Source organism: Eptatretus burgeri, chromosome 6 (genome assembly GCF_056783735.1).
Source record: "Eptatretus burgeri isolate ZD-2024b chromosome 6, Ebu_testis_v1, whole genome shotgun sequence".
NCBI classification, from domain to species: domain Eukaryota; kingdom Metazoa; phylum Chordata; class Myxini; order Myxiniformes; family Myxinidae; genus Eptatretus; species Eptatretus burgeri.
Window position 1 is genome coordinate 77848675 of NC_140966.1, and position 27161 is coordinate 77875835.

The window sequence follows — 27161 nt, forward strand, 5'->3', positions numbered from 1 at the left end:
ATGATTTCTATTTTTGGGGTTGTTTTTATTGTTTTCAATTCCATATTAAATTTTTATTTTTTGAATTTTCTTCTTCATTTTGGACTGTGATTTCCTCATTGGAATTGTTTCATTTGTCATCTCTTTTCTCAATTGTTCTCTTGTCTTTCAAGAATTTGCTTCCATGGTGGTGTTTGGCTTTTATTCATGGGTCTTTTTTTCTTGCTATGTTGTTTTCTTTTTCTTGAATGAACATTAGTGCTGCAAAACAGTATTGATGGTTTTTTTTCTATGGAAATGGTGGGGGTGGGGGTGGGGTTGGTATCATTTTCATGATCGCTTGGTTGGTTTCTTTGTTAACACTTTCATCTGTTTGTTGTTTTGTATTCCGTAAATTTTTGGCCTTTCCCCAAATGGCATCATTCTCATCTCTACTATTTTGTTTCCCAGTTCTTTTAGGATGTTTTGTTCTTCACCATCGTCATCTTTCTCCTGTTCCCTATTCTGCTGATTTCCCTTGTCTCTCTGGTTTTCTTCTTCTTGCTTATTGCATTCATTATTTTCTTTAAATCCTCCTGTTATGTCATCTCTTCTGCTGTGTGTGTCGTAAGGTCATAAGGGTGTGTCCGTTTTTTTCCCCTGGTGGCAGTCTGCTTTTGCTTTTTCAGCCTTGTCCTAGCTACTGCCACTGATACTCTCATCACTAAGTCATGCTCAAAACCCTTATCCTGCCACTCAGCTCCTCCTGTGCCCCTTCCAACAGGCTCCTATCATCCTCCATCCCATCTCCTGGTAAACACCCATCATCTCCATCAATTGCTCAGGCTCTCCCAATGTCCCATTCAACAGGCCCTTGTCATCCTCCACCCCACCTCTTGGTAAGCACCCAAACCCCATTGTCTCCAAAGCCCACTTAGCCCCTATAGTTGTCTCCTCCATCAGGCCCCTAACATCATCCACCCCACCACCTGGTAAGCACCCAACACCCATTGTGCCCCTCCCCATCCCCCTTCAATAGGCAATCCTCCTCCATCCCACCCCCCCCCCTCCCCCTCCCCCGGAAAGCATCAACCCCCCCCCATAGTCTCCATCTCTCTTGTTACCTTTTTCCTGGCTCTAGTTGTTATTTCTTCCATTTTTCTTTTGGACAGGTATTAATAAATTATGGATGCTACTCTATCAAATTCATTTTCTGGCACTGTCTCTGTTCTGATGGCCAATTTTGACTTTCTCAGCAGGTGTGTGTGTGTGTGTGTGTGTGTGTGTGTGTGTGTGTGTGTGTGTGTGTGTGTGTGTGTGTGTGTGTGTGTGTGTGTGTGTGTGTGTGTGTGTGTGTGTGTGTGTGTGTGTGTGTGTAGACATGACATGTTACAGTGAGAAGCTCTACTCCCTGCGATGTTTCTGGCAAGTGAGTGAGCATACAGCTTCTCCCAGCCACTTCACGTTATTCTACAACTCGAGGTAAAGACCACGAGTGTTCGTATACTCTGTATGATCACAAGTAGAACAATGACAATGGGAGTCATCACTACTTTTGCAATAGCTGAACTTAAACAGTTCAAATTTCGTATAAAATGGATAAATCGACATAGTAAACGAGATTTGAACCTGGAGCCACAACATTATGATATAAGAGTCAAATTGAAACACCGAATACTGTGAATAGGAAAACTCAAATACAACTGATTATCTTTTTCTTGCGTATGGCTGCCAGGTAGCTATCATTTTGTTAGTGCGCGACTATGCCGCTGATGCTGTGCCCCGATACCAGTATACTTGTACTCATTTTGCCGACCTCGGAAGGATGACAGGCTGAGTCAACCCCACCTGGTGTTAATTCAGTAGTGAACAGGTGCTCAAAATCAGGACCCTGAGGTCTCAAGCCAGTCACCTTAACTGCTTAGCCCACATCAGGCAATCTTATACCATAGACTGTACATATTAACAGAAGTTTCAAGGCTGCTTTTTTTGGTACTCAGATGTTCAGCTTCTTGAAGCCTGTTTGGTGTCCTGTCTAGTTTTAACATTTATCAGTGGATGTAAAATAATCTATTGTGCCTTTTGTTTGAGTTGGCCATTTTTGTAAGCACCCAAGCCAAATTATAAATGAATACCGGAATGTGCAGGGGCACTACATCAGTGGCACAGCCTCACTTCAGTATTGATGGAACAACTGGTAAAACTCATAATTGAACCCCATATCGATATGCATCAGATAGATGAGATGAGATGAAGCCTGTTATATAATCCTGAGATTCTTGACATGTAAACTGGAAAATTCCTGGATTGTCCTGTAATTTTGTTTGCTGGGAAGCTTCCAGAGCGCATCCTTAATACGAGCAGGGGTACCTGGTGTTGCCCGGTGATGTTCTAATCCTGTTGGCATTTTGAAGAAATTAAATTGTTTTTTTCTATTTTTTGTGAGGGTCTAAAACACTTCCCTACACCCACTGAGTAATTTAATATTACCTTTCCACATACTGAAGCTACAAAGGCTAAGGGCATTTTAGAGTGATTTAAAAATATATCCAAAAAAGTGCAACTTATAAAAAAAAAAATTCCCCTAAAACACTCCCAGACACTCACGATGAACCTCTGAAACTTTGATGAAGATCCATTTGGCCATCTCTGAAAAAAATGGTGATGCAAACAGACAAACATCTCTCTTGTTGTATAGACAATAGATAATAGTAATTTATATCATAGCTAGTTTGATATGATGGTGCAGGAGTAGCATACTTACTTTTGAGCTATCTTCCCTGCATGGAAATATAAATTGTCAGATTGGTGCTTTGCAATGAGGGGGTTGTATCTCAAAGTGTGCCGTCCCTCAGACGGAGGTTTATCTGGGTGTCCCATCTGCCAGCAATGGTTGTTGGTGTAGGTTAAAGACCCCATGGTAGATTTTGCTTGGAGTTGGTGAGTTTTTGCTCAGCATCCTGATCAAATTACAAACTTCTGCCACTTTCAGTCGAGCTTCATCCCCGTTCAGCATGTTCGTGAAAGACTTGGGATAAAATTGTTTCCCGGCTGATTCAACAAGAAGTTGGGGATAATTGGGACTGTTAAAATAGAACTAGTAGTAGTAGTAGTAGTAGTAGTAGTAGTAGTAGCAGTAGTAGTCGTAGTAGCAGCGGCCGTATATAATTACTTTTTTTGTTAGTCTATTCTGTGATCTTTTTTAGTTTAGAATTAATAAGCCCCCCCCCCCTTCCACCCCACTTATTCTCCTCCCTTAGTCTGAATCAATGCTATCCATGCAAAAGCATCAGACGGGACATCACCCCAAGCACTGGTGCCAATTTCTACTGTGATTTTCCTGCAGAGTACGTGATATATTTTGTACCAATAACCATCACGCTCGTCACGACAACCCCATCATGTTCAAGGGCAAATGCAGACCAAAGTGAACAAGGCTTTCCTCATCTTCAAGACCTCGTTCATCAGCCAGATAGCTACGTTGAACCTTGCGACCTCAGTGCACATACCGAGATCCCTTTGAAGCAAAATGACAAGAAAGAACTTCAATATAATGCTCACGATCAATCAACTCCTCAAAATGAACTCGATAACAATTATTATGACCACGAAAGGCAATCTGCAACTTACCGAACCCCTTTACCTTCCATAAAAGTCATGCATAATCTGATTCGTGAACCAAAGGACTTTATGACAACTCCAGAAACCTCCATTAACTGTTCTCCAACCACACAGATGCTGCACCGTTTGACGTTTCGTGTTGAAAGACACAGTGAGACATACTTCGTTCTTGCATTCACACTTTGTCTAACAGATATGTATCATTTCACACGAGCACGTCATACAATCTTGCTTTTATTGCCAATAACTCTTATGCCTGCTCATTTAATTAAAAGGGTATAGTGTGGGGTCTCTGCGATGTTTAGATGTTACGTTTATCCACCAACAGTGAGGGTACGAGAGCCAAGGAGACTGCAAGTGCATCAAAATGGTGGCGTGCAGAAAGTGGTGAAGCAGGGTGTCCTGTGGGTGAGCTGGCAAGAGCCAGATACAGGTGGTCTTGGTAGCAAAGTAGAGTATCGACTCCACTTTGGCCCTGTTAATGCCACTTCGCACACGGTGAGTTTTCAAGGGTGAATTGTCACTGATGAGATAGAGAAATTGCATGACATCAGGATATGTACAATTGTGTGATGTGGTATTATGGAGTGAGGTGTAGTGTGGGCTAGTGTAGTGTATTGAGTTGCATTGAGACAAGTTACGCAGACATATTGTAAAGAGTTGGTGAAGGATGTGGAGTGGGTTATGGGGTGGAGGGTGGGCACTGTAGAGGGATGGCGGAGAAGTTGAAAAGTTTTTCGGTGAGAAAGTTTTTTCCTTGACTGTAAGCGGAAGCTCGTCATCGGTGTTAGTTATTTTTAGTGGTGGCTGAGTTTCTTGATACCATTGGAATTGTTACATTTTGGCTCTGACATCTTTTTAAGAGGTAAATCTTTTGACCATCCTCCCCCAGTTCTAAGTCAGATGATATGATAAAAAAAATCTTGTTTGATATCATCAAATGCGTTACTGTAGACTGTATATTGGTATGGTGTGATTATTGATCTGGCAAGACAGGAGCTTGTGATGAAAGAGACCCAGTTAAACCTGACAGACCTGAGGCCTGCCCAGCCATATTGGTTCCGAGTTTCTGCACGACCAGACGGACGTTCCTTCTCTGGCCCCTGGAGTCCTTGGTCTCCAGATAGCATTGCCACACCACCACTAGTCACAGGTTAGTGAATCACTACTAATGAGATTAGTGTAACCTAGCAGGTAATCCTTTCATCCCATTGGATATTAAAAACATTCTATTTTAATGGCTGTACTGTATTATTTTAAATTTTGATATCAACATCCAACTGTCACAATGGAGGGTAGTATGGAACAATGGAAGGTAAATGCAGAACCCCATGTTATTACGTAGGATATCAAGTTAACTCTTAAAGCTAATGCATGCCACAAAACGATTTCCCATGAAATTCTCAAACTGAAGATGTTTTTGTAAACCTGGTATGTGCAAGTCCATGATATGAAATTCCATCGTTTATGGTTGATTACAGAGATTTCTGAGCATTTCTGTTGCTCATCCTGGTTTGGCGTAGTGGTGGTGCAGTGCATGGTAGCTTTTTTCTGTTTTCTCGATTCACTCGGTCGTGTGTTAATCAAGGAATGGGGAGAATACACATGATCAGCATCTCAACATGTGGAGTATAGCTTATGTGTCGATGAAGGTACAGTGTATGATCGAGAAACAGGATAAAATTCTGAAGATATGCTCTGACAATTTTTGTTGGCCCCTGACTGATAATTTTTTTTTTTTAATGCGACATCAACTATCACCAAGGGTTGGCAGGCTGGCCTTAAGGTGCACACACTTCAAGGTCACCTGTTAACTGTCAGCTGTCTCGCCTGGTTTGAATCTTGTACTCAGCTATAAACTGTCATCCTGGTGTTTTACAGGTAGGGTGATTCATGAATGTGTGTGTCGCCCGTCAGATGGATGTTAAACTGATGTCCTATCTGCCAACATTCGTTAGAGGATGCTAAAGATCCCTTGGTGTTCTTCATGAAGAGTTGGCTAGCTATCGCCGACAACATGAACAAATTACAAATTGCTGCTCTAACCTACAGGGGCCTTGCATCAGTGCAGTGGTTCAGGCCCTCCTACCCACCTTTCCCCCTCCCCAAAGAGAAAATATTGCTATCCACAATCATGAGTTGCATACAAAACTAGAACGGCATTCGGTAGAGCGCATACCTCTGCCAGGCTGAACAGTTTACATTTTGGATCCCATTGTGAGGCTGGATCTGAATCCAGACCTGAACCAAAATTGAAGTGGCGTGTTCTTGTCGCCGAATCAACCTGTCCGCAATGTTTTGAGATATCGTGCTATACCGTACGTTTTGGTCCTTTCTCTCAATGGTGAAGAATCACTTCAAAAAATATTTTAAAATTCCAGTATCCACATCCGAATCTCTACTAAAATCGAAATGGTTCTTCCTTGTCACACACCCAACATGTCCACAAAGTTTTGTCCAAATCCAACCATAACTTTTTGAGGTATCCTGCTCACAGACAGACAAACAGGGGTGAAAAGGTAACCTCCATCAAAATGCAAAGCCCGTCCACATCCTCTTTGCACTCAAACTAAACTTATTGTGTTATATCTGTCATATGTTTGGACAAATTTCAGTCTGAAGAAAAGAGAATAAAAGTGTGATTTATATTAACTGTTGGTCGGCGTTGTTTATCACAACTGTGGGAGAAAACTCGAAACCTCGATCAAGTTACTCCAGTCACAATGCAGGTTGAATCAATAATTTAATGCATACGCATGGAGAAATACAATCAATGCAACGTGATGTCTTTCTGACTTGATGTTTCAAACAGAGTTTCTTATATCGTTAAGAGTAAATGGTGGGGGGAGGGGGTGATCTGCTCGCATGCAAGTGAGTTGACCAATACCAGATAGTCACATTCTGATAAGAGACAAACAGAACATTATCAATCATGTGGTATTGCTTTGGAGGCAAAAAAAGAGATGTTATTCAGTCTTTTAAACAAGACTGTTTTTTTAGCATATCGAAGCAAATTCCTATGGTCTTATTCTCAAGTTTATCAGGCATTTACATGGCTCCACAGCCCTTCTCCTTCACGACTATTGCATCATGCATGCTTTGTAACAATGCCCTGTGTTCCAGAGTTGTGCGATTATGTGATCCCGAAAGTTTTACTCCCTTGCAAATTTGTCATTCAGCATATTGTATGCATTCATGAATTGCAATTAAATATTATCATGCCTCTCTGTTGCCAAGCAAAGGTAGCTGCCTTCAGACAGGGTTCATTTAATTTAACTTGCCAATCGATAAAGAAAAGACTTGTTACACTATGTCTATCAATCAGTATGTGATGATCAATTATCAAGCATATATATATATATATATATATATATATATATATATATATATATATATATATATATATATATATATATATATATGTTAAAGTAAACTACAGAGAATATAATTAATTGTAATCTACTGTTTATCTATTGAAATCAAAGGGCCCTTCTTGAAAGGGATATATACAGGGTGTCCCAAAAGTCACCTAAGGATTTGGGTCATTCCGTGTCAAATCAACAAATGCCTCCACGTCGACCATCTCAGATTTTCATTATTTTTTGTGTGGGTTGGACAAATATTGAACAGAAAAAATGTCAAATATTAGTTCTCTATTCCAAGGAGTTTTTGAGATATGATCCCTAGACCGTGTCAAGGTTGGTTGAAGAAAAACGACCCCCTAATTATCCTTCAATTTAAGTAACCCATTTGTTGGCATCTGTTTGAGATAAAGCAATGAAATTTTTTTTCCAAATGCAACTTTTATGGTATTCTAAAGAAAAAATAAAGACGGATACATTGCAAAAAAATGAGGCCTGCAGCAACTCTCAAAAATGGTTAAAAAATCAAAATAGCACAACTGAAATGGGCAACTTTGACCCATGTTAAAGTACCTTTCATTTATTGTCACCCATGTAATTTTTTGTGTGAAAAATATACTAAAATGTCTACTAAAATATGAATTACCAGGTGTCTACTGCATTTATTTTTTATTTTAGGCCCTTTCAAAAAGGGAAAAATATGAAATTTCATGATTTTCAGGTCAAAAAAATCACATGTGGTCGACCTTCAAAATATACATGCTTGGTATCAAATGAAAGCTCCTTTCATGTACTATAACTGTACCGAATCTCATTAGTTTTACAGCAATCCTTCATGTCCTACCAACCCCATCAATAAAGCTAAACAACACCAGTGCGTTAAATCCATTTATAGTACACAGTACAAAACACCTTACAAAAAACGCAGCGCAACGCAACGCAATGTCAGTGTGGCCAGGCCATTAGTCAAAATAACTGTTAATTTCCACTTGAAAACTTCAAAGTTGATCCCTTCAAATGACCGATACATCGCATATTACTGAAGTTATTCAGGCACTGATAATGTTGTGCAAGTTTTGTTTAGAATCCAATGACATCAAAGTAATGCGCACATTAGCTCAACTACTGATTCATAAAATTGACAGTATAATTTAGAAAGAACCAGACATGCATTTGAAAATTGCCCTTTGTATGCATTTATTGTATTAGTAATAAAGTTATTGAGGCATTGTGTTTATCTATAAATGCGCACAAGAAATCGAGAAATTATTAGAATACATTAAGTCATCACTATCCGGAAGTGGTGCATGCCCGTACGGAATGTTCACATGCATTCCACGAATCATCGCTTGCATTGAAGTAACAACTGCTGTGATACTTACAGACACAGAGTTAATTAAAATCAAAATTAAAATCAAGTTTACCTCCCTGTCTTTGCTTGCCATGACATTCGCTGCCATTGACCATTGCCACTCCTACGCCATGGTAACTAAGGCACCGATCCCCATAGCAACCGGCACGTGACGTCATCGTCGGCCGGCCGCGCACCGGCCTACACAGCAACGTGTCTTTTCATTGGTTGGTAAATAAATGGCCATAACTTGGGAACCACTTGTCCGATTAATATCAAACCTTGAAAAGGCACATACTCAGGTCCCCAGCAATATAGCTGGCAAGTTTCAATTAGATCGGACCAGTGGTTGTCCAGAAACAGCGGTCAAACCACACACACACACACACACACATTGCTGGAATTATAGATCTAAAGTATAAGTGTAGCAAAGAAAAGGGAGAGGTACACATTTCATTTGACCAAGCATGTACTAATAACCAAATAATATTGGGAAAGTCAACAAATATATCAATCAACAGTCCTAAATTTCTTTAAAGATATGTTACACAGTTATTTGGATCTAACAAGGTCACAGTATGTTTGAATAAGGATTCTACCCCCCACTCACTTGTGGTTTGCCATTTACAAGCAAACATTTGAGATGAGCAAAAGAAACTCACAAACTGAGGACGATTCACATTTGCAAGCTTAATGAGTTCTGCCTTTGATCCTTCGTCAAGGACCTGATAAGTGTCTTTTATGCTGCAAGCATTTTAAAGTTTTATCCTCAACTCCAGGTAGTGCCTTTACCCATGATGCTTTCTGGTGAACAATTCCTGATATTGTGAAAAAATGACTTTCATCAATTACAATGCTTTTCAACAGGTTTTAAACCTCAATATTATTTAAAAGCATTTGAAAGCATGCAGTAAGAAATGATTACATAATTTGTGAACAAAGAGTGCCAATCCCACTCTGAAAAAAACTTTTTTCAGAATGATTAACACCAATGCTTTGTGATAGTCATGTGATCCACAGAGCTTTCTATGACCTTATATGTCCATAAATTGTGGGTGTAGCATATTATACACATTCCACTAGATGTGATAAATTATTTTAATTCCACAACAACCTCATCAAAATGAACTTTTAGTTAATGTCTGATGTGAATAGTTACAACAAGGGATAATACAAAACCCACAAAACTCCACATCAGCAAGCGAGAGAATACATACAGGTAGAGAGATCTTCATAGAGGCAAAGGCAGTCAGTATGTGGTCCACAAAATTCCACATCCAGACTGCAGGCATCATCAATCCTGACTTTGAGCTAATCCTTTAATCCTCCCTCCCCCTCAATGGACTGATAACATGATGATAATTTAACTGCTGAATTATTCTTGAGTTCATCCCCTCTAATGTTCCATTATATTTGCCACTAATTCTGTGTTAGTGGCCTCCCGCCACTGACGTTTATCAATTTAGATTAGAGTGTATCCATTCAGGCCTTTTTTATGTTTCAATTGTGAAATCATGAACCTATTCGGTGAAATCCAGCAATGAAGTCTTTTATTAGTCCCTCAATGGTTTAACCGGAGGAGACGATAGGTTTTCTCTCCGTCTGTCCAGTCGTTCATCAGTCCCACCTGTGTTTTTTCCAACTTCCCCCCCCCATACCCTTTAACATATTGAACTGAAACTTGGTACATGGCTTTATTGTGATAAGTTACAGAATCACATATTATACATGGGTCGGTTTTCAGTTGCCCTGATTCCACCCCACTGCTTTAAACCCATTGGCTGGACAACTGGCCTGACTCCACGACAATAAAAGAATGTGCTGCCATTCCATGAAGCAGCACACATAGGCAGGCCTGAGGTCTGGGTGTTCGTGCATGGCCCAGTGAAAGTAGAACGATCCCAGATATATAACCTCAATGTATTTTATATGCAAATAAGCCGGAGGCATGTTTTTGTATCATGCATTATGTACATCGGATTATTTTTAAAAATTATTTTCTGCACTGAACGCGCTATTATATACCACCCAAATAAAAGGATGTTTTTACTGGTTCAAAAAGTTTGGTAAAAACCGAAATTATGCACAAAAAAAAAACCTCATTTATTTCACTTTTGTGTAAATAGCATAATTAAAGGATTTAAAGGGTGTCAGTGGATGGCCTATAGTTATGCACACTCGCCTCTGTCTTGGTGGAGTTCAAATCCCGATCCAGCGATGAACAGTCACCCCGTCACACGCATGTTTTTGCTTCATGTATGTACATCGGGTTATTTAAAATACCACGTCGGTAGGGGACATGTATTTAAAAAGCAATTCTCGCTCTTTTAAAAAAAAAAATTGCATTCAACAAATGAAACTTTTTGATGACGTTTGATGTGGGGTCCTTGGTGTTGGAGTCCAGCAAGCCGAATAAACATTCTCTGCATTTATCGAAAAAGGCCGGAGCACTTTTACTCATTTTTCCTGCTGAGAAACGATGAAACAGTTCACAGGGAGAGGTCTCGGTGGAATCAGCTTTTCTTCCTCATTGCAACCACATTCCCTGAACTCGTCCACAGGGTGAAAAAAAACCCCGCAGTCTCGTGCTTGAAAGCAATATGTATGGCTGGGCTAATAAAGGCAATTTGTAGTCACTATGAATTTGCACTTTCACATTTTGACCTAATTTAAAAAAAATAATTCTCCATATTCTCATAATAAAGGTTTCTTGAAAATTTGATGACAAGAGCTCAAATGGTAACACAAAAAGAAAAGGTGAGGGCCTGGACGGACGGACAGACGGACAGATACACATATGCACAGAAGCAATTACAAAACCCTGTCTCTCACTGCCCGTGGGGTGGGGGGGGGGTGGACGCTAACAAGAAGAACTTTACAGCAAATCATACACAAAGTCAGGACTCATGGCAGAGAGAGTATGTATGCAAAACTTTTGATTATCTTGTGCGGTACTGTACTATTTGAACTGTCGTGTTGACTCTTGGCCCCAAAAAATCTTTGTTTTTTGTGACTTGACAATTACCCTGTACTACCTTCCAAATCTCAGGTGATCCAGACCTGGAATGCTTCACTTCAGACATTCTTCACCTGAAATGCCATTGGGAGGTTAATGCTTCACTTCCCACAATTACATTCACTGTAAACTACAGGACAAGGTACAGCGTATCTCTAATGTATGTAATGGTGCATAATGCCTGGGGAAATCATATGTAGTCACTTTTCATGTTGGTGATTTGAAAAAGTGTACTTGTCAAAGCTTGAATTCTATAAATGACTGTTTTGAGGATTCAAAAAATGGATGCAATAATAAAGAGAAACAAGGGTGGTGGTCACACATTGAGGATGGACTACTCACAATAACACCTTTACAAACATGGATCAAGAGTCAAGTATTGGAGAAATTTTACTTTTGGCACTATCTAACACTCATCTATCCTGGGTTCCGATCTCGGCCCAACTATAAACTGTCATCCTGGTGTCTTGCAGGCAGGACGAGGCATCAATGTGTGCACTGTCCCTTGGATGGATATTGAACCTGGTGTCTCGTCCGTCAGCATTAGTTTGTGGCCGTTAAAGACACCACAGTGTCCTTTATGAACATTAGGTGAGCTATTGCCGGCATCCTGGCCAAATTACAATTTGCTGCCCTGGCCTACTTGGTGCGTTGCATTCATGGCACAGCCGCGCACCATCCAGTGACACGACGCACATCCTTGTGCTACATACGGAAGAAGAAAAAGATGCTATATATGATGATTATATCATTTCCCTTAGTAAATGAAGTGGAGGCAACTATGTTTTGCCTTTGTGGTTCCTTGATTGGCTGTGAAACTCTGAGATGCACGTGAAGTAAATAAATAGGTTTTCATAGTTTCAGAGCCAATCAGAGAACCACATAAATAAGACATGGCTGCCAACGCAGAAATCATGTATTTGTTCTCTTTTCAAATAAGCACATGAAGAAGTCAAAATTAGATAACAGTGAGGTGTAGTAAATCTCCCTTTTCAAAAGTGTGAGTTTAGTTTTGTTACGTTTCCTGGATCTAATTTAGTGTTATGCGAGGCATGCATTGAAGGTATATCTTTAGACACAATTTTATTTTCCTTCCATGAGATAAGGGTATTATTATTGCTAACTTATTTTGATCAACCTCCAATGTCCATGGTATGATTGACCGTGACTTTAAAAATTGAAGTCAAGGTGTTCTATTCCCCTGGCCTTGTGATGTTCTGGCACCATGAGGCTTTCAAGATTTCTGATTAGTGATTATGTCCATTTTATCCCATAGGTCCTCTCAGGGTTTGTGCAGAGACATTCTGATGTTCCATGGCACCAAACGACTGGAATACACTTGTCAGTTCTCTGTGCTAAAACCTGAAAACAATGACTCTCAAAACGTGGATCCGACAATCGAGGAGAAAACATGGGTGGAGGTTGTTCTACATGGAGAGAGTGTCGCTGGACAGCACACAGTCATACTTAGTCCTTTCATACTCCAATATGCAGGTGGGTGAGACGAGGCTGAAATGTGTCCATTTTTCAATGTGCTGGGAGATGTGAAATGAACAGAAAGAAAGGATTATAAAACAACGTGTGAGACCGAGATGAGTTGTTCTACATGTTAAATGACTTGTTAACAATTATGATTAACAATTAACAATTACAGTCAATAGGTAAAATGATATTAACTTCTAAGTTTGCATTGTTTTTTTAATTCATAGAAATACTTTGCTCATTAATGAATATGGATGAACAATAAAAAGGGCAAAGAAGAGGAGTAAAAAGAAACGCAATGACATCAGCGAATAGCAAGTGCTATACTATACAATTGCGATGTCAAAAAAGGCGAAATAATAATAACAAAAAACAAAAAGGTAACAAGATCTGAGAATGATTGATATATATTAAAGTGGATTCCCCCCCCCCCCACACACACACACACACACACACACACACACACACACACACACACACACACACACACACACACACGCACACACACACACACACACACACACACACACACGAGATAAGTGTACCAAGTGCACATTCATACAAGGTAAACCAACAAAAATGGACAACATAAAAATCGATCTAAATACAACAATACAGCAACTTGAAAACAAAGCATCATAAAAAATATCTCTGAGTTGAAGAGGGCCACCAAATATGTCACAAACAAATGTACAAAGTAATTCCCAAAGAATGGCCTGCATAGAACGAAGCATACCCTGAAAACATACCTTTCTCCAAGAAATAAAATCAAAGCTATCAACCAATTCACAGACTCACTGTTCCAATTCAGCTGCGGAATAGTAAACTGGCCACAAGCGGAAATCAACAAACTAGATATCAAAACGATGAAACTCCTCACCAACTACAAAAATCAATGCAGTTCATGAATGTACCTGCAGAGACCAGAAGGAGTTTGCGGCCTGATGGAACTAAACTAAGTGCACTGAATGACATCTGAAGGATTGGCTGAATATGTGAAAAATTCAACAGACTACAGAATCCAATTTGTATGCAAACACGAAGACAGCAAGCCAGAGAAGATATCCCTAACCCATGAGCAAAACATTTCCAAAAAACAGGTGAGAATATAAGATATCAAATGAAACCAAAACAGCAACAAATACAGCCCCAACTATTGCAAAATAGACAAAAGAAAAATATAAAGACAAATATCAACAAATATACATTGACAACTGGGAGAATGACAAAACAGTCAGGAGGTATGAAAAAGAGTTGGACAAATTGGGCATAGACAAAGTGGGCTCATTGGAATGGCGAATAAGAGGTCAGCTTCACAGGGATGGAGAACAAATTATTACTAATGTCCAAGACAAAGGCCACTACACAAATGGCTTTAAGAAAATGAAAGGACTGAGTCAATCCGACAAGTGTAGGTTTTGCAAGATAGAAACAGAAAGCATGAGCCACTTCCTATTGGGATGTAAACATCTCATGTCAAAACAGCTGTATACACAAAGGTACAGAAGAGTTTGTGCAACAACGGGGATGCCTCTCTGTGGTGGACATACCCCCCAACGCAAGTCGGGGCCCAAGTCTTCCCCATTCTTCCCTGATGTCCCAGGTTCGTCAGGGCAATGTAGTCACGGTTAGAGTGCCGAATGGTCCCCAAGGACTGGCCCTTTCCCTCTCGTCTCTGTTTCCTGTCTCTTCTCTCTCTCCCCTCTCTCTCTCTCTAACTCGAACTCTTTCATGGCCCTGTCTTTGTGAAGGCAGGGGTACACCATCCTGGATGTGGGTGATCTCTGCGTCGCTCCTGGGAGATTGATTGGCTGTCTCTGTGCGGCAGGCTTGTTCGAGAGAACTGTCTGTGGCTATACAACAACAACAACAACAACAACAACAACACAAATAGAGTTTGTAGAGTAATCCACTGGCACATCTGCAAAACTTCAACATGTCAGTTTCAGAAAACTCATGGAAACATGAAACAAAAGCAATAATTGAGAACAAGGAAGTAACGCCCCTTACCCAGCAATTGCGGCCTAAACAACACAGAAATCAAGAAAATGAACAAATATCAAGATCTCAAAAATGAAGTCAAAAGATCCTGTAAGTTGAAAAATGCCAAAATCATACCAGTGATAACTGGAGCAACGGGAATGGTAAAGAAGGACCTCACGGGATCTTTAAAACCACTTATATAGGTCAAGGTATGAGAACATGATGATTTATTTCTCCTCTGATGAAGTCAAAGGTCCTCACCGACGATACACCTCCTTCTTGATGAAAGTTGAAATGAAAAGATATGGGATGCAATGCATAATTCAGATAATGGTGGAAATCCAACTTCTTCACACCCAGTACAGACTCTTAAGCTGAGCTATGTACTTGAGATTACTTGTGAAAGAAAAAGGGACAACACATACCCAGACATACAGATAAGTGAGAGGAAGGTTCCAGTCGGGATGGTAGGGTGGCCTACAGCTGTACACACTTAGCTCTAAGCCGTCGAGCCTGAGTTCAAATGTCGGCCCAGCCACAAACTATCATAGTGGTGTCTCACAGGCTGGGTAAGCCATCAATGTGCATGCCATCCCTCTGATAGACATTAAACTTAGCTTCCAATATGCCAGCGGTAGCTGGTGGACATTACAGATCCCACGATGTGCGTTGCGAAGAGTAGGTGAACTATCACCGGTACCCTCTAAGCCTGCTCTTGGCTTAATTACGAAAGTATGAGTTTGAGCCCCGATCCAACCATTGAAATAACACCAGGTGGGTTGACTCAGCCTGTCATCCGTCCAAGGTCAGCAAAATGAGTACCAGCTTATTAGCAACAGGGGGGACTGCAAAAGCGGCACAGCTGCGCTTCCAGAAAATGATGCAACCAGCAGCCGCAGGCTACACACGAAACACAACAACTGGAGTTTATTGAACACGATACCCCACGCAGTGTTCAAGTATATAGTTCAATTTTAATATAATAATGAATTTAACACGTTGACTGCCGACCACGAGTGCACTCGTAGTGCTGGGTGTACCAGATTCTGGCACTGCGAGTATTCTCATAGAAAAAATTACACTATTGTATTGTAACCAGAGTATATGCTGCTACGCCAGATCATGCAACAAATGATCTGCTGGCAGTTCGGTGAACATAAATCCATATAATAATCATGATCATCATTATCAGTCTTCATGAGAAGTTTTTCCGCTTCACCGGCATTCATACGTGCCATTTTGAAGGGTAATGACAAGTAGCAAAATAAAAATAAAAACATGTGATACTCAGCACATGATCTACCATTATCAACGTCGTCATACCAACGTCTATCAGTGCTAAAAAAAAATATTCCCACCAGGTAGCTCGTACCTGGCATGCGGAATTGGAAATCTTGTCTCAATGCCTGCTTTGAGTTTTCTCATAACATGGGGTTTCCCAAGCAATGGATAAGAAATGGACTTTATTGATCACCAGTGATGTACATAGCCACATGGCAGCTTCTTCACCCCTAATACTGAACCATCTCAAATGCCACGCCTGATAATGCCATACATCAATACACTGCATGGTTCATCGAAGTGTTACTAAGGCGATTTGTGTCATGCAGTATTCAAATGTGTAATTCAATTTAAATTAACGTTTAAAGAGGTTTAAAGGCGATTGGAGAAAAACATCCCATTAGTTATTTGTGCCCGTTGTTTGTGTCCATTATGACGTCGTCAAAAACAGGAAGTTTCCTGTTTGGAATGATTTTCAATTTTGTTTGATTCTCAGGCAGGCAGAGAGAAAAACATTATCTCACTCCTCTCTGCGCATGTGCGGACGGGATGAATACAAAGACAAAGTACATTAAAACGAAAGACTTGTCTTTATATTCATGTTCCGATTCATGTTCAAAATATAACAATCAATTTTAATAAACTTTTCCTCGATTGATCATAAACTGATAAGATGGACAGATATGAACCAATTCCTTAACTCCGCTTTTTGCTTCGCGTGTTTGGGATGACAACCGATATCCTGAGTGTGCGTGGGATGACAACCGATATCCTGAGTGTGCGTGGGATGACAACCGATATCCTGAGTGTGCGTGGGATGACAACCGGTATCCTGAGTGTGCGTGGGATGATAACGGGTATTCTGAGTGTGCGTGGGATGATAACCGGTATCCTGAGTGTGTGTGGGATGATAACGGGTATTCTGAGTGTGCGTGGGATGACAACCGGTATCCTGAGCGTGCGTGGGATGACAACCGGTATCCTGAGTGTGTGTGGGATGATAACGGGTATTCTGAGTGTGCGTGGGATGACAACCGGTATCCTGAGTGTGTGTGGGATGATAACCGGTATCCTGAGTTTGCGTGGGATGACAACCGGTATCCTGAGTGTGCATAGGATAGTAACCGGTATCCTGAGGGTGCGTGGGATAATACCTGGTATCCTGAATGTGCGTGGGATGACAACCGGTATCCTGAGTGTGCGTGGGATGACAACCGGTATCCTGAACGTGCGTGGGATGACAACCGGTATCCTGAGTGTGCGTGGGATGACAACCGGTATCCTGAGTGTGTGTGGGATGATAACCGGTATTCTGAGTGTGCGTGGGATGACCACCGGTATCCTGAGTGTGCGTGGGATGACAACCGGTATCCTGAACATGCGTGGGATGACAACCGGTATCCTGAACGTGCGTGGGATGACAACCGGTATCCTGAACGTGCGTGGGATGACAACCGGTATCCTGAGTGTGCGTGGGATGACAACCGGTATCCTGAGTGTGCGTGGGATGACAACCGGTATCCTGAGTGTGCGTGGGATGATAACCGGTATCCTGAATATGCGTGGGATGACAACCGGTATCCTGAACAAATTTCAAATTCCTACTGTAAGCTGCAGGGGATGTTGTATCCGTGGCAGAGCCACGACCTCAGCCAATGACTTGCCTACTCACAGCCATGTGCTGCATACATGAACTTATTTGAACAGAGATAATTCAAATTTTACTGCTAACACATGTGGGATACCCAACACCTTGCACACAGAAGATCATTACCATTTATAGAAAGGGGAATTGCAGACTACCTTGTACATATCAGTTACTGAGATAATGTTACAAAAGTAAACTCAAAATGAGCATGCGACGATAATATGACTGTTTGAAAGTTTTTCCCGATCCCCGAAAGTTGCATGAAAGTTGTATGTGCTCTCTTTATGTTGCATGCACTGTGGTCTGATGTTCTTCAGTGATGCCTGATGCCCCACAAGATGTGCAAGCCATGCCAGGTGTTCATCAGGGGGAACTGAAGGTGCTCTGGGATCCTCCCTCTGAGTTTCTTGCACCACACCTTCAGTATCAACTTCGGCATCGCAGGGAAAAACAGACTTGGCAGGTATATTCACTTCAAGCACGTCACATCATCACCAGCATCTCCATCTTCTGTAGGCTCCTTTTATATTGCTCAAAAGAGCAGGACTTCATTGAATGTTTGATAGATCTTGCATCATAAGTACTTTAGTAAGAGCAAATGTATTAGCAGAAGAGAATTGGCAGAATAGCTTCGAGGAAAGTGCACCAAAGAGATTTTGACCTGTTTGGCCTGGGTTCAAATCTTGACCCAGCAATAAACTGCTACTCTGGTGTTGCACATATTGAGCGAGTCATCATTGTGTGAGCCATCCATCTCTGGCATTCCTGCCATTTTCAGTTGAGCATCATGTGACAAAGTGGTAATCCTTCCAATATTGATTCGAGTCGAGAAACATGATACCATTTGTCATGAACACTCAAGAATGTCCGATCAAAAGTATGGGCCTCCATAAGGATGACGATGTATGGGCTTCTATTATGATGAGCATGAAGTATGAGCCTCCATTGTGATGATGATGAGGATGGTGGTTATTATTATTATCATTAATATCAGATGTGGTTCATAAGGTTATTCTCTAATGATGACCACTTCCTTGAACTGTGCAGTCTCGCTGACATTCTCCCAGTCTATAATAATGAATGTCAAGAGTGTGTCAGTCAGTCAGTGCGGCTCTTTCATAACTCCAAAACCGTGAATCCGAGCAGCCTGAAACTTCGCATGCACACAAAAGGAACTCCAAAGAAGTGCAAGAGTGAAAATTGGATGTTTGGATAAATTAAAACACCCCTTTTGAAGATAATTGATAGCCTTATTTAATTATAGTCTTTATCAGGCATATCCTCACCCACATCGCTCTCAGGCCAGGTCAGGTATGCTACCATGTGCCAGTGCAGCGCTTCGCTGTGTCCACTTTCTACCGGTACTCCAGGGCCTCCATCTGGCCATCCCCCAGGCAGATGCCAGGCCCATCCCCATCTCCTTGAGAAGCTGATCAACCTGGTGCAACCACAAGGCACGTGGTCAGCGCATTGGCTTCCTCCACTCACGAGGCTCCCTCGCAGATAGAATCTGGTGCAGGATCAGCATCAGGAAAACGAGCCACATGCCCATAGAGCCACAGCTGATAATCATGCACTGTGCAGGTAACATATCTCATTTGAGTCTCTCTCAGCAACCGATCATTGGACACAAAGTCCGACCAGCGATAGCCAAGGATTCTCCGAAGAGACCTGGTCCCAAAAGGAATTAAGTCTCCATCTCAGATCCCTGGTCAGAGTCCAAGTCTCACATCCATAGAGCAAGACTGGAAGCACCAAGGACCTGAAGACTCGGACTTTCGTCCTCTCGCATATGTATCGGCAGCGCCACACCCCATGATCCAGTGAATCCATTACTACCCAAGCCTGACCCAGACGTCTATTGACCTCTGATTCACAGCCAGCAGAGACATGAATATCACTGCCAAGGTAAGTGAATCTCTCCATGACCTCAACATCCTTACCTTAAACAGGTACAGACAGGACAGCAGCATCCAAGATGTCAATGAAAGCCTGGAACTTCGTTTTGACCCAGTAAACCCGTAATCCCAGCAGCATCGACTCCTCATTCAGCACCTCGAGGGCCCCCAAAAGCATATCTAGAGTCTCCGCAAAGATGACTGCATCATCTGCGAAATCAAGGTCATTGATCTTGACATTCCCAAATGATGCACCGCAGCGTGATCTCTCCAACATCCTCCCCAGAATCCAGTTCAAACAAGTGTTGAAAAGTGTGGGGACCAGTACACACCCCTGCCAAACTCCAGTAACAACTGGAAATAAGTCAGTGATAGTGCCACCACATCTCACAGCACTCTCAGTACCAGAGTGTAGTTCAGACATCAGATTGATCAGTTTTGGTGGCACCCCACGAAGACCAAGAATCCTCCAGAGGGCGTCCCGATTCACTGAATCAAACGCTTTCCAGAGATCAATAAGAGCTGCAAGCAGCCCCTGCTGAAACTCTCCTCTGCGTTCGGTGAGGACACAAAGAGCAATGATACCGTCATTCCTTGAACTATTTGGAAAAAAGCCTGACTTGTCTGGATGCTGGTGCTCAAGCAGATGGTGGTGGACCCTGTCAATAATTATCCGAGCAAAGACCTTGACGGGACAGAGAGCAGCGTCACCCCTCGGTAGTTGTTGCAGTCTTGGCGATCACCCTTCCACTTACAGAGAGTGATAACAAGGCCCCTCTTCCAGTAAGTTAGGATGATGCCTGTGTTCCAGGCAGAGCACAGAACTGCATGCAACGACATGAGTGCGGCATTTCCACCAACCTTCAGAAGTTCAGCATGGATGCCAAAATTCCCAGGAGCTTTACCCCATTTCAACAGGTTCACCGCAGCCTGTGTTTCCACAAACAAAAGAGGGCCACAATAGATTGGAGGGTCAGCAATAGGGATTGTAACATCCCTGACATCCAACTTCACAGCTGGTGGATCTGCCTAGTACAGCTGCTCAAAGTAACCGGCCCAGCGGGCCTTCACTTCGGACTCCTCTGGCAAGAGCCCTCCACCCTCTGCTCGAACTGCAGTACAACGAGGAATGGGCCTGGATGAACGCAATGTGCGAATTTCCCTGCAAGCAGGACGAGAATCCCTTGACCACAGGTGATGCTCTACCCCCTCACAGATTTCTCGCACATAGGCCTCCTTGTCCACCCTTAGTGCACGTACAGTTTTATGCCTCAGCTCCCTGAACAGCTCAGCTCTGTCATTCAGCCGAGCCCTACGACTCTGGGCAATGGTATCCAGTGTCCCTTGGGAGACAAAATTCTCCTTCACCTTCCGGTGAGTTCCAAGACATCTACCGGCAACATCAAGAATGGTGGTCTTGAAGACACTCCACAACTCTTCAGGAACCCCCAAAGCACACAGACCCCCCAAGTGTCCACTCAGCCTCCTCAGCTACCCTCTCATCCTTGAGCTTGCCAACTTTCAGCCAAGGCTGGAATGGTATCATTCTCCTGGATTTATGCTGCAACTTAAGAGTTGCTACAACAAGTGGTGGTAAGTATTGAGTAACTGAGCACTCCGGTAGACCTTGCAATTCTGGATCATCCTCCAGTGATTATCAATGAGCACATGGTCAGTATCCTTTACCACACCGCCAGCATTGGAATACCAAGTCCAGTGATGTGCCTCTGGGTGCTGAAACCATGAACCAGCCACCCTAAGTCCATGACTTCTTGCAAAGTCAAGGAACTTAGTGCTGCTATTCTGGTTCACAGTTCCAGACCCATGGGGACCAACACATGTCTCATAACCATCCCTATCAGTTCCATTCGATGCATCGAAATCCCCCAAGACTAGAAGAGTATCTCGCCTGGGACACTGATCAACCACAGACTCGAGCGTGGCATAGAATGCGTCCTTCACGGTGAGATCACTCGCCTCAGTCGGGGCATATACAGAGACCAGGGAAATGACACCCAAGGAGTGACGAATTCTTCGTCTCATAATATGCTCGTTGACCAGTGTTTCCTCAATTATCATTGGAGTCAGTTTATTGGACACAGCTACAGCAACTCCCTGGGCATGGTAACCATCAGAGCGACCAAACCAATAGTAGATGTAACCACCTGCCATTATCTCGCTGCAATATGGTCTCTGAACCTCAGAGAGTGCTGAAATACCGATGTCCAAATGCTTGAGCTCAGATGATAACGGGGACAGGTGATCATCCTCTCTTCGGGAAGGACATTCCAGGCACCCACCCGAAGGGGCCACCTCAGGTTAACCCAAGGAGATCACTGTCCGGTGGACGACGCCTCAGCACCACCCCGACACACAATCCCACAATCTGACCCGGGAATGTTACCTCGTGGTTTCCCTCCTATCATCAAAGATTGGGGGTCCCGAAGGCTTGGCCCCAATCCTGTCATCCGGTGAGCTGCCCTGTAAAGGGAAGCTGCACCGAGTGGGTTTTCAGATTTTGTTCATGCTTTTGGAATGTTTTGTGGAATGAAGCGTTTTACAGTGTCCGGAGTAGAAATCTTGCCACCAACTTCCCAATAAAAAGTAACCCAACTGCAGGAGGACGTCTACAAACACAGTTGGGCACAAGATAAGGATGGCCGTTGGCTCACAAGGAGCTCCTCCGCCCGATGACAGGTTTTGTTCTTCATCTTGCTGGGTGTCCATATCATACACCCTCCTCACCAAGAAACTTTGTGGGGGAAACGGTTTAGTCTCCGACATGAAACAGATTCGTACAGGTTTCTATGGTACCTGTAGCAAGTCACAGATCTTGTCTGACCTGACCAGACACATAATCGCTCTCCCTCACTGGGATCTTAAGGCACATCCTTGTTTTGTCACTCTCCCTTGTTTGGATCTTAATTTGCCATTTTGTTTGGCCTACTCAACAATGCCTTGAGTTGGAACAGGCTGCAACGGTTTCTTAACGATAGGTTTTTTCACTGTCCTTACTCATATCATTGAATGTCTGATAATCATTGCGATGAATCACTGGCTACATTGCAATGCTTATAAATGGCCAGAGACACCAGTGTCTGTGGCTTTCTTTCATTTCCGCACATGCAATAACCTCGAGAATCTCTTAAACTAAGCTGAATTACAAAATTTTAACCTACTGAATTGAAGTTAGCAGCAGGTTTGACTGCGAAAACAGTGTTCTATTCATTTGTTCAATTCAAACATATTTGATATCATCATACCTATGAATCGCTGGGTACATTGCAATGCTTATAAATGACCAGAGATGCCAGCGTTCATGGCTTTATTTCATTTCCGCACATGCCATAACCTCGAGAATCTCGTAATCTAAGCCAAATTACAAAATTTTAAGCTACAGAATTGAACTAAGCAGCAGATCCGACTCCTAAAAAAGTGTTCATTTGTCCAATTCGGACATATCTGGCATTTTGGACATCTCCGAGAGGTGTGTTTAATATGATGGTTCAGCGATTCATCAGTTTAATTAGAGTACTATCAGTTTAATCATCAACAGTTTCATTAGAGTACTTCCTTCAGTGCTTAAGCCACTTGGAGAGTGCTCTACAATATTCACACTGTCACTGAATACTGTATATCGATTGACTTGAATAAATTCAGGGGCCACTCACCCACATTTGGCTCCACATTTTTCTGTGATTCATCGGACATTGGCTGGCTCGCTGAAAATGGGAAATTTTATTTTACGCCACATTTCCCCTTTTTGTATGATCTTCTTTGAGAAAAAGTTTGTGAGAGAAAAAAAATCATCTTCATGATACTGCAGGCATGTGGAGAAACGTTTTGTGGTCAGCCAAGACAAAAATTGAATGTTTTGGTCTAAATTAAAAGCGTTACATTTGGTGCAAACATAACACTGCACATCACTCAGTCCACACCATCTCTACTATCAAGCATGGTGGTGGCAGCATCATGTTTTTGGGGCTACTTTTCATCAGTAGGGACTGGCAAGATTGTCAGGATAGAAGGGACAATGGACGGTGCAAAGTACAGGAGAATCCATGATGAAAACCTGCTTCAGTCAGCCATGAATCTGAGACAGGGTCAGAGATTGACATTTCAGTAGGACAACGATCCGAAGCACAAAGCTAAAGCCACACTGCAGTAGTTTTATAAGGATAAAATTAATGTTCTTGAGTGACCCAGTCAAAGTCCTGACTTGAACCCAATTGAATATTTATGACGAGACTTGAAGATTGCAGTCCATTGCCGATCCCCATCAAGCTTGGCAGAATTCGAGCAATTTTCACATGAAGAATGGGCAAATATGTCACCATCTCACTGTGCAAATCTGGTAGAGATCTACCCCAAAAATACTCATTGCAGTCATTGCTATAAAAGGTGATTCCTCCAAGTACTGACCTTAGGGGCTGAATACTTTTACAACCAGTGAATTTTGATTTGTACATGTTAGTTGCAGGTATTCATGACAAGTAATCCCCTTCAACTATGAGTTTTAGTTTGATCTCTTCAGTTATGAATAAAAAAGTTCATTTTGAAAAATTGTTTCCTCATAATTTGGAATTCATTTAAATTTGGCAATTTTGGTCGGGGTGAATACTTTTGTCGGCCGCTGTATATAAAGGCGATGTGTAATCTTTCCGAGAGCGTGCTGTACCAGTCTGTAATGCGAGCCTGACTGAATCTAAGATAAATGAGTGGAAAGAATTAAAAAAATAGCCCACAGTATAATCTTGGGTCCATCTTATCAGTATTATGATCAGGCCCAGCAAGTCTGCAGAGTACAAACTCTGAAGCAACGCAGATTGGAAATTTGCCAGAAATTTGTGAAACAAATGGTTAAAAAACACACTCGAGTTCAGACAGTGTTTGTCCAGTTATAGGTATGATGAGATGCATTGTGCTCTTCGAAATGCACTTAACATCTCCACAGATCTTCTGTAGAACAAGTGGCTCGAAGAAAAGTGAAAATCCTTGTTTTGTTTGGATTTTGAATGAAATCCATCAATTCTGCCCAAATCGATGTAAAATGTTTGGTTGTTTTTATTTTGAGCCACTGCTTGGAAAAATAAATGCACGCAATTTAGTTTTTAACTATTCTGTACTTTATTGGCAGACACATCTTACATTTATTCCCATGCTACTTGTTTCAAGTGCTGAATGTTTGAAATAAACCAATACATTGCTGAATGCTTAAAATGAAAAAAATAAAGCAAAAAAAAAAAAAAAACCCAATAATAATCTGTCTATTCTATGACACCCAACTTAAAGAGGGTATTTGGGTATTTTTCAAAATTACATGTTAAATTAATTTAACATTACAATGAGGGAAGACTGAAGAATAATAAAAAAATTCCTCTTTAGTGTGAACCATTGACCCTGACTATGACGTTCACCTTCCACCCCCTCCCAGCTCTTGAGTGTGACCCATGGCAGGAGCCGGCTATTGGATGGGTTGTCCCCAGGGGAAAAGTACCAAGTCTCAGTCCGTGCTCTCCCAGCAACCCTTTCCTTACAGGGTACTTGGGGCAGCTGGAGTGAGGAGGTCACAGGACAAGTGTCAAGGGGTGAGCAGTTTAAACTTGGATCAAATTTTTCACACGTCTTTGGTCTCAAACCTGATCTTTGATCGATTTTCAGCTAAAAACCTAACTTTTGGTTAAAAGGCCAAATGGTATTGAATTTGTATGCCTTTATTATACACAATTATACATTTTTAGATCCTCGTGGAGGATCTCTAAGTCTTACTCACGTTGTTCTTCTTGTGGACTTTTTTGTTTCACAGCCTACAGTTTTCATCGAAACTTCCTGAAACTTGGTGTATATATGTAAAAATACCCTGCGCAGACAGTAACCATCTCCGATTTTGAAAATTCCTCCTAGAAAAAAAGTTATGACGTCAAAATATCTCCGCTAATGGAAATCACCTAAAAAAATATCTCGGAAACGAGGCAAGCTTTTTGAATTCTGTTTGCGGGAATCGAACAGGGCATTAGCAGAGATGAATTACCGCACATATGATACATCACTATGATGTCATACCAATTTTTATGATGTCATTCCTATATTTTGACATTTTTTGTTTCACAACCCAGAGTTTTCATTGGATCTTCGTGAAACTTGCCATGTATGTGCAGAAAGCCCACGTGCAGGCAGTAACCATCTCTGATTTTGGAAATTCTTCCTAGAAAAAAAGTTGACGTCATAATATCGCCACTAATGGAAATTGCCTATACCATTATCTCCGAAACTCGGCAAGCTGTTTGAATTTTGTTTGCGGGAATCAAGCCGGGCATTAGCACAGATATAATTTATCGCAAACCTGCTACATCACAATGACATCATATTCGTTTTTATGACGTCATCATTAAGAGGACGAGGATCTTAGCTCATTGGAGCTTGTTAAACCAGACTGGGTGGCGTAATGGTTAGAGCATCTGCTCCGAGTTGGGGAGGCTGGTGGTTCAAACCCAAGCTGAGTCATACAGAACACATTAAAAATGGTATGTGCTGCTTCCTTGCTCAGCATTTAAAAAGGATAGAATGTGGACAAATCATGTTAAGGCAATGGCAAACCACCCAGTATAATCCTTGCCAAGAAACTGCTTTGGCAGCACCAATGCTCTGTAACAAGTCTGGTACACCAAAAATCAAAAAATACATTTTGATGCTACGTAGATGATGGTAGAACAACATCATAACATCTCATTGGGATCAGATAATCCATCGCAAAGTTAGAGGGCAACGAAACTTGTGCTCAAACCTGAAATACGTGGATGTTTAGAAATGTTCACCAAGGAAGAGAGAAATATTGTCATGATGGGATCACCTGTCCTTGCAAATGGCTTTGCCCAAATTCTGAGACATCATTTTATCAAATGCTACAATTTAAATCTCAATCATTTTAATGCTCAATCTCATTATTATTGCGAAAAATTCTTGCTGGTGTCATTTATATTGTGAATGACATTTACTGCTGCCATCTTGTTGCTTTTCAATCACATTGTCCATGCCTGCGCTGCTATGAGCAACTGATATCTGCAAATTAAGAAATAAAATTCAAACCCTTAATAATCTTCTTTTTTTTAATGTCTCACTTAAGGCCTGACCATCTCGATGTGGATTTATTATGCTCTTGGTACCTTCACTGCTCTCCTGGTGATCTGCTTTTGTTTCCACAAAATCCAAGCCAGGTAACTTATCTGTGCTATTCTCTTCCTTACCCACTCCACCAGTTCCTGTTTAATTTATCGAACTTTGTGAGCATCAATTATGGACCAACTACCTTTTTGTTATTTTGCCATTTGATCCATAAAAAGCTGGAATATAGACTCTCCAACCTGCACATGCATATTTTTCCCCCATTGCAAAGAATCGCTTTATAAAGGTGTGCAGCGGGTTTCTAAAATTAATTAGTTATCACTTGGCCATGAGACAAAATGCGAATGGATTTCCAAATGGAATGCCATGCCAGATGAGGGGTAAGAGTGTCACATCATTTCCTTAACATTGGGCCTTCCCGGGTTAACTCGGGTATTGC

The 27161-nt window shown here is 41.8% G+C and overlaps 1 protein-coding gene and 1 long non-coding RNA gene across 4 annotated transcripts in view; one reads left to right on the forward strand and one right to left on the reverse strand.

Moving 5' to 3' along the window:
• Positions 1-27161, reverse strand: part of LOC147025126 (uncharacterized) — a 44060-nt gene that overhangs the window by 12098 nt on the left and 4801 nt on the right. The gene's annotated exons all lie outside the window — the stretch shown is intronic.
• The window catches only part of MPL (MPL proto-oncogene, thrombopoietin receptor), a 49728-nt gene that overhangs the window by 6268 nt on the left and 16299 nt on the right, over positions 1-27161 (forward strand). The window contains exons 1-10 of one of the 3 annotated variants that reach the window (XM_085885777.1): positions 320-857; positions 1338-1440; positions 3219-3730; positions 3908-4077; positions 4576-4732; positions 11342-11450; positions 12585-12802; positions 18020-18165; positions 25035-25188; positions 26724-26814. In XM_085885777.1, coding sequence (XP_085741903.1) covers positions 1340-1440; positions 3219-3730; positions 3908-4077; positions 4576-4732; positions 11342-11450; positions 12585-12802; positions 18020-18165; positions 25035-25188; positions 26724-26814 — 1658 coding nt within the window. In that variant the 5' untranslated portion in view covers positions 320-857; positions 1338-1339. Of the gene's footprint in view, positions 1-319; positions 858-1337; positions 1441-3218; positions 3731-3907; positions 4078-4571; positions 4733-11341; positions 11451-12584; positions 12803-18019; positions 18166-25034; positions 25189-26723; positions 26815-27161 lie in introns of those variants that run through there. The other 2 variants (XM_085885776.1, XM_085885778.1) reach the window with 2 other exon arrangements.